Below are 8,634 nucleotides of genomic sequence, written 5' to 3' on the forward strand. Positions count from 1 at the left end.
AAAATGAATCAAGTCTTTTATCCAAACATAACCAGTGATTTATTATCCATTTCAAAAGCTATACCAGTATAATTGGTGATACATAAAGAGAACAAAGATTTTTTTTCCCCATGATTTTAACAAGTGATGAAAAAAAATAAAATAAAATAAAACATCTACTACACCGGGATACAAATCATCAAATAAAAACTTGACTAAAAAGGATGGAATAAGTTCCAATGCAAAGAGCATTCTGCACACATTTGCTGTTATGAAGAAGCTCCAGCTGTTGACAACGTCATAGGTTTACTGACGGGGTGAGAAGGTCAACATTTTGAGCCGGGGATGGAGTCTAAGCAGACTGCAGATCTTATTCACTGTCGCTGGCTTCAGAGGAGTCCGATCCCCTCTCACTTCCACTTTGAGCATGGGTCTCTGAGTGGTCACTGCTGCGGTCGCTGTGTACTGGAGAGGCGCTGTGGCTCCTGTTGTTCTCTGCTTCATCCTCACTTCGACTGCCCTCCTCCCCGCTGCTCCGGGCCGGGTTCTTGGGCTCGTTGTCGTCGCTGTCGTCGTCACTCCCAAAGATCTCCACTTCATCTCGCAGCTCTCTGGTCCTCTCTTCGCCACTCTCACTTCCACTGCCACTTGGCTTCCTCCGCCTCTTCCCTCTGTCCTCCTCCTCTTCCTCTTCTTCTCCGCTCTGCTCCTGGTCTTCCTCTTCCCTCTCAGATTCGCTGCCAGAGTTCTCCGCCTCGCTGCCGCTGCCCTTCTCTTTCTCGTCACCTGGAAAAACAGTTGATAGATCCATTTGACAAACACATTCTAGTAATACTTCAGTTTTTACTGCTAATGAAAACAAAGATGAACATAAAGATGTTCCTTTTGAAAGAACTTACCAGAATCCTGCATGTCTTTGTCCATGTCCATGTCTTCTTCCTCATCTTCTGGCTCATGGTTCTCCAGCTGAGCTTTACGTGCCTCCTGAAATATAAAACAAAATCATCAGTGAGCTAACAGAAAACTAAACACTTAGATGTAGGATACATACAGTAAATAAATCAAAATATATTTTTTTATCATTCTTTTTTATTCAGATAATAAATTTAAGAATTTATTTTATTTTTATTTTATTTAACCTTTATTTTACCAGGAAGTCCCTTGAGATAAAATCTCTTTTTCGAGGAGACCTGGCCAAGGGGCAGCAGTACAATAAGACATATAAAAACAACATAATAAAATCAATCATAAACTAGAATGACAATAGAGACAATTTGGACTCCTGTAATTTAAATGTTTTTTAATTGATTTGCGGCTGTTAATTAGCAAAGCAAACGGTATAAGTAAGCACTCTTTGTGTTATATTTCTGTGGACCAGATGTTAAACAGTATGGGCAGCTTATACAGGGCATTCAATACAGCTCCTGTTTTAGACAGCAGATGGCACTGCAGATTGAACCAGCCTGTTGTTTCATCATCTTGCAGTAGGGGCAGAGTCTAATTCTTGAACGCTATTCAGCTGGGTCTATCCTTGTAAGAACAAAAGTCCTTTCATTGTTTACCTTTACAAGCCTTTACAAAAATAGAGAAAGTAATAAAATGTGTTTCTGAGGATAAAGACAACAAGTATAAGGCAGGTAACAGATCCCTTAAAGATCTTCTATATGGGTCAATCTGTAAAGTATGAATGGTGTGACAGACACCATAGTGAACAGCCAAATCATTTCAAATCTGATCAAAATTAATTGGAGAAATTCAAGGGCTTGAAAGGATCATAATAATTATTCTTGATGTCTTAACTTATTACAAACTTAATTATTTTGGGCTACAAGCTCAAATACAACATCTTGATATATGCTTTGAAGCCCAGAAACTTGTCATTAAACTCTTTAGCAGTAAATGGTTCCCAAACACAGCTTCTACGCCCGACGTGTGCTCAGACACACATAAATAAAGAGCAGTGACTGACCTGGGCCTCCAGCTCCTTCTCATTCATATCTCTGTGCTTACACACCAGCACCGCGTTGGTGGTGGACTGTGCTCCAGCCTTGGCTCTCCTCTTGCTCAAGCGTACCCTACAGGTCAAAAAGATTTTAATGAGGAATCAAACAAACCATTAATCTTTTTTGTGGAATTGGATAGTCATTGTTTAGGTATTTACCTAGTCTCCAGCTCATTGTAGTAAACACCGTCGCCATCTCTAAAGATGAAGAAGTAGTTCTCCTCATAACCTTTGCTGGCTTTGTTCTTGACGTTCCAGTTGTATTCCCTGGCAATCTTGTAATCATACCTGGAAGAAGAAAAAAAAAAGACATATTTTAATTACTTTTGGCATTTACGCATAAGCTGCAAAAATAAGTTATACATACATATTAGCGTGGTGGCTATAAATGTACGTATTAGCCTTTCATATTAGTCAACATAGATACTTATTTTTTCTTTACTTATTTGATAGGCTACATTAAAATTGTAAACTTCACTTTTTTAAGCGTGGTCACTGCTGCGGTCGCAGCAGCGTCTTTCAGCGTCTTCTGAAAATAGCACAACGCCCCAGTGGGCTTAGTTTGAAATTTGACTTTATTCTGTTGCTCTTCTTTTTTGATAACAATTGTATAGGCAACAAATGCATTTATCAAAATTAAAATATCTACAAAAATTGAAGTGAAAAGAATAAATATAATGTTTATTATGCATAAGGTTTAGGTGAACGCTAACCCTTCCAGTTCGTAGGTCAACACTGGTAGCCCTTCCTATGACTCAGTACCCATGAAGTGCTAAACCTTTAAAAGGCTGATGACCCCCCCCCCCCCCCCCCCCCCCCTCTCCCTACACCCCCCAGAATGCTGCATGGTTCTAGACTAGAATTCACTGAAATAACAGATCTTTCTATTAGATGTATTTCTATCACAATACATATAGAAATCATTTTATTGCCCATCCCCACAGTCAAACGTTTACTTACAGGTCCTCAGGCATATAATCCAATCCCTCTTCACAGTCTCTCTTCCGTTTGCGAAGTGTTTCCTCATTTGGCAGGAAGTAGGCCACAAACTGATTTCCCTCCTCGTCCATCATTCCTCTGTAGTAAACACACATTACATAAAGGTTAACAGAAAAATAGAGCTTTTAGTCAACATTGAGCTCAAAGAAACTTGTTATCAGTTACCTGATCATGGCCTGAGACATCATTTCAACACCTGCTGGCCCTGATATGTCTTTAGGAGCAGGGTCAGAGTCAAAGATGACCTGAGCACAAGGGTTGATCCACATCTGGAAGGAAAATGTATGAGACTCATTAATCAAAGCTGGATTTTTTATTTTTCCTTGTGCCAATATAAGATAACGACTGTAACTGTTCACTGAGCAGTGAGCCTACCTTAAAGTCAGGAAACACAGGTAAGACCTCCACAGGGGTGACTCTGGGTTTACTGTAGTGCTGTGTGATCTGCAAAGGAAAAGCAACGCAACATTTTCTCCTTAAAAATAAACCACAGCTAAACATGTCTGCCTTCTTGAAAAAATGCACCTTTAAAATAGAAACAGGTTAACTGTATTTCTACTTAATGTATACATAGAAAAAGTATGGAGGGAGTGCTGTTTCTTCTTAGCAGGATCCAAGCTGTATCCTCCCTCACCAAAAAGAAGTCTCTCAATTCAACTTTTTGCATCAGAATTAGGGAAATAAAATATAGTTGACTTCAAGAAAACAAACAACAGTTCAAGGAAATGGAAACAACGGTTAGCTACAACTATAATAGCTTAGCTGATTGTATTTTAACGTTCCTTCTATCCACCATGTAGGTAGCATTAGCCTGAAGAGTTATTAGAATCAATCAGCATGTTTTGGTAAGAGAAGAACAGAAAACTGACTTAAAAGAGATGCGAAGGCATGAACGGTGGCGCCCTTGAACATTGTACATCTGCTTCATCACTGTAGTGTAGTTAAACCATCATAAGTAATATATGGAGAAAATATATGGAAAAATGAATCTCTGATGCCTGCCTAATACTCTGCGTGCTATTCTGCTTAAATATCTGTTACAGAAGGCAGGTAGTTAGAGATTTCTTATCAAAATAAAATGTTTTTACATCACATTCAAAGTTATGTGATTGGTTCTAATCTGTTTTGGCTATAAACATTTTCGCAGCCTAAAACATGTCCACTCACCGATTTCTGTGCATCTTCAAACGTCTTCTCAATGGCAGAAATCTGACTGTCTCTGTCTTTGTAGATCTCTTCTTCTGTAAACTGCTGTTTGACAGACACTCCAATCCTGAACACAAAACATAAATCCGTCATAAACTCTAACAAGTCTAACCTGAAGGTAACACAAACACACCTCTATACTTTTCCTTTGTGGAAAAGATCAAACTTACTTGACTTCCACTTTCTCATTGGAAACACCGTATCTGTTAAACTCTGTGGAAATATATTCTGTTTTCCTCATCCATGGCACAACCTTGGCATGTTGTTGTGACCTTAAAGAAAAAATAGAAAAGGAATGTTATTTTTTTTATATTTTGTAAAAGGTTAACATTTATCCCCTTAGTTAATGATTCTTACCTTTTGGAACTAGATGGAGGCAGGGTGTCCTCTTCCAACAGTTTTTCATCAGCAGGGTCCAAAAGAACTGAGAATTTAAAGTGCTTGTTTTACATTTAAATTTAAGATATTTCAAGAAGTTATGAAGGATGAATAATTCACTCAAGCGTCCCCTTCAACTGAACTTACTGTTGGGATCGATACGGTAAGTATCAGGGTTGATGAGGTCGATGGTGACACCGAGATCTGGCTCAGTCAAGAGCTCATGTTTATGCTGTTTCTCAAGAGAAGTAGCTTTATATTGAACAAACCTGCCAAGCAGAAGCAATACCTCAGCTGTTGGAGAGGCTGGATTTAACAGAGAGGGAAATGAGTGTATAAATGAACTCACCTGTGCTGATCGAAGGGATAAGTGATGAATTTGGGATCAAACGGGATGTCGGGCAAGCTGTTACAGTACTTCACTCTGCAGACGATTCCTGACCTGTGACAGATCAACATGTATGACTGAACTCATAGGTAAATGTATTAATTGCTAAATGATTTATCTACTTACCTCTCTGGCACAGTTCTGTGGGAAGATGGCCTGCTAGACAAAGCAAAACAAGTATTTAGAAATGCTATGATCTATGGTGGATTGAGCAAATCAATGATTATGACAAAGAATCATTGCCATTGGTGACTTTATAGGATTCTAACGATAGACGCTCAAAGCTTAGCAGGAAGGTTGCTATATGACTGACTTCCTATCAAGATTTTAGAACATTAATATATCAATTATGTAAAACACATTAATCAAATCTGCTGCAATAAGATCCTGGGGATGGACTGAACCTTTGGGGAGACATTAGGTGACTACCACGCTGTTAAAAAGTCTTGGATAGATAACAGTGCTGCAAAGTTGAAGGTGCTACATAAGTTAAGTCATGAATATCAGGTTCTCTATGGATAAGGGCCTGACAGAATAACCTGGGCAATATGAACCAATCACTGGCATGCGTATTCTGTTCAGGAGTTATGCTCATAGACCCAGACTTATGGATTCAGCAGCACAGGGTATCATGTGTGAGAGAATTTAGAGAAGATCTGGGGATCTCTGCTGCTGAAGAAATTAAGAGAAAGAGGAATCCAAGCTGGTGGTGATTCTGCAACCAGCCTGTGGGGCTCAGCTCCAACAGCCGTCTCATTATCGAGGGTTCTGACATCTGCTTCCCGTTGTATCAAGATCCAGTTACAGACAAACGGATCTCTTCATATCTTCCCCAGGAAGAGGAGAAGCCAGCTACTGGAACTCCAGTCACCAAAAAAAAAACACCAAAGATCCATATGAGCAATCTCTCTCCTGGAGACAGAAGGCTCCTCTCCAGTGCCTTTAGCATCTGTGCTCTCATCCTCACCAGCAACAATGTTCTCAGCCCCACCTACTTCATCCTCATGCCAAAGAGGATTCTGGCTTTTTTTTTTTTTTTTTAATACTTAAGTACTTTTAAATGTATGTACTTTTGAATACTAAAGTTTTTTTTTTAAATTATAACTCCTACACACGACAGCGGCATCGGATGTAGGGATTTGCTCTGCAACCGGAGGGTTATCAGTTCAAGCCCGTCCAGCTTTCAGTGTTGTGTCCTTGGGCAGGGCACTTCACCTGCATTGTCTACTGATGGTGGTCAGAGGGCCCGGTGGCGCCAGTGTACGGCAGCCTCGCTTCTCTCAGTGAGCCCCAGGGCAGCTGTGACTACAATGTAGTTTGCCACCATCAGTGTGTGAGTTTGTGCGTGAATGTAGTGTAAAGTGCTTTGGTCAAGTCTCCTGACAAAAAAGGCGCTATATTAGTACATTAATACTTTTACTCAAGTACTACTGTTGACTACTTCATCTCCCACTCCTGCCCACAGTGTCTAAAGTATTCACATGCTTAAACAGCTACTCTCTCCATTGATGCAGTAAATCATGTAGGAACAGCCCTAACAATATATGTACTGCACAACATTATAAAGCTCTGCAAGAAAAAAAAAGTTACACACATACAACTCTGATACCTATTGAAGGAGAACATTGTTATCAGCAGGCTAATATCTCTATTCTGAAAAGCCTTTTTTTTTGTTTTCTAATTTTATTACTTTACTTGTATAAATAAATTGCGAAAAAAACACATTTGATACAACAAAGCCCTGCAGAACAATAATGCTGATACAGGCACAGATTTTTTTTTTTTTTGTTACTTTTTAAAGTTGCTTACTAAGTTTGTAACTTTTTTATTCTTTAATTTACAGTAAGTAACATCACAATCAGTAGGCCACATTAGATCACTAGTATTAACAGTAGGGGTGTAAATCACACCCATCTTTGCGATTCGATTCAGTATCAATTTCCTGACCCAACGGTTCGATTATTTTCAATACTCTAGAATACACCGTGATTCGTTTCGATTAATTGGTAATTTTATTTTTTTCCTTACAGGCTAGACACCGTTTCAAATTTGAGATATATAAATAAATGAAAGCTGTAATATCGTTCTGCATTTTATTTGAGAAACATTAACTAATGGAAGTAGAAAAGTTGTACTCCACCTATTCCTATTAAAATCTCATTCACTGAGAAATAATAATGCCCCTGCGTTATAGATTCTGAAAGGCCTTGCATCAAAAATACTGCAAGCGGAAAGAAGGTAGTGGCTAACGGAAGCGAGGTAGGAGCTCAAAATATGCTTAGCACCATGGCAGCAGAAGTACGGTTCAGAATTACATCCAGGAGCCAATAGATTAAAATAGAAAAAAGAAAACATGAATCGATACTTTTGCGGACGTGTTGATGCATCGGATCGTCAGCTGTTGGATTGATGCATCGCTACAAAAGGATTATTATTTACACCCCTAATTAACAGAGGTGGACTCTGCAGAACAATATTATTTTTGGCCGCAAAGTAGTGTTTATATCCAAGTTACCAACAATGGCAAATTAATGGTACATTATATTTTGGCAGTAACCCTCTGCTTCCGTCTCCTTAAACCCCAGGCGGCCTCAGCAGATGGCCGCTCACACTGAGCCTGGTTCTGCTGGAGGTTTCTTCCAGTTAAAAGGGAGTTTTTCCTCCCCACTGTCGCTACAAGCATGCTTAATGTGAGGGATTGCATCAGAATCAATGAAATCAACTGGTTTTCCTTAGATAGAAAACTTTAAATCAATTTGACAGCATGATCTGGTGAACTGTAAAGTGCCTTGAGATGACATGTGTTGTGTAAGTAGCCCCTTTAATTTACATGGAGTTCAATTAATTCATTCCAGACATTTTTTAAGCATGTTTGCCAAACTAATAAAACGAATATTGATCTTTTTCCGAACGTTAATACATTTTTCTGCCCATTGATTGTCCTGTAGCACTGTTGAAACCTGTAAAGTGTGCAAAAATAAAGCCGTTAATATGTTGCAACCATTCCTAATATTGAGCATTATCCCTTTAACGTCATACGGATCATGCTAAACGTTTAGAGCCATAACAGCTCGACTAATTCTGCCAGTTTGCTTGTTCTAAGTAGTTTATGTTGTTCGTAATTGGCTAACATGAAACTTTAACGTCTAGTCGTTCGTTTTGCACTGAATACTTTAAGGGGAATCGTGCTGAAAAAGCAAACAAAATGTGGCGGTTTACCTGTGCCCGTCTTCCCGTTGAGCTTGAGTTTGGATCGTTGGAGCCATGTTTACGATCAAATAAAAATAAAATAACCTTTACAGCTCAAAACAAAGCCGCACGTTTATGGAAATAGCTGACGAAGACCCGATCGATGTCAATTGAAAACCTTCACTTCAACGACCGTTAGGTAAATATTGCTACAAACAAAGCATCGCACAACACATTTTTATTTCCTCCAAGTCGAAACAGGAAACAACAGCTACGAATTGGAGGATTCTGTTTGCCGCGAGCGCCACCTGCTGTCTCGGAGTGGTACACACTGTAACGTTGACACCAAAGGTTCAGCATCTTTTTGTTTATTAACTTAATATACAGAACACAAACATTGTTTGTCAAAGATACAAAAAAACAAAAAAACAAATCTACTAAAATATGCTGCTATTCAAGGGAAAATGTGATACACATTTAGATTTGAGAAAAA

At 39.0% G+C, this 8,634-nt stretch overlaps 1 protein-coding gene across 2 annotated transcripts; it reads right to left on the reverse strand.

The window, feature by feature from the left end:
• Nucleotides 1-13: 13 nt before the first annotated feature.
• Nucleotides 14-8,428, reverse strand: paf1 (PAF1 homolog, Paf1/RNA polymerase II complex component). 2 transcript variants are annotated; one of them, XM_038303356.1, is made up of 14 exons: nt 8,172-8,427; nt 5,079-5,111; nt 4,914-5,006; nt 4,712-4,833; nt 4,544-4,610; nt 4,357-4,458; nt 4,148-4,253; nt 3,356-3,424; nt 3,146-3,249; nt 2,942-3,058; nt 2,141-2,269; nt 1,949-2,054; nt 879-963; nt 14-765 (listed from the first exon to the last, which is right to left on the reverse strand). In XM_038303356.1, the coding sequence occupies exons 1-14, from the start codon at nt 8,216-8,218 to the stop codon at nt 350-352; spliced, it is 1,596 nt and encodes a 531-aa protein (XP_038159284.1). In that variant the 5' UTR covers nt 8,219-8,427; the 3' UTR covers nt 14-349. The 2 variants fall into 2 exon arrangements, with proteins under 2 accessions (XP_038159284.1, XP_038159285.1); XM_038303357.1 differs by having other exon boundaries at nt 350-765; nt 5,079-5,108; nt 8,172-8,428.
• Between the last annotated feature and the right edge of the window lie 206 nt (nt 8,429-8,634).

Source organism: Cyprinodon tularosa, unplaced genomic scaffold (assembly GCF_016077235.1).
Source record: "Cyprinodon tularosa strain WSP-4 unplaced genomic scaffold, ASM1607723v1 ctg51, whole genome shotgun sequence".
NCBI classification, from domain to species: domain Eukaryota; kingdom Metazoa; phylum Chordata; class Actinopteri; order Cyprinodontiformes; family Cyprinodontidae; genus Cyprinodon; species Cyprinodon tularosa.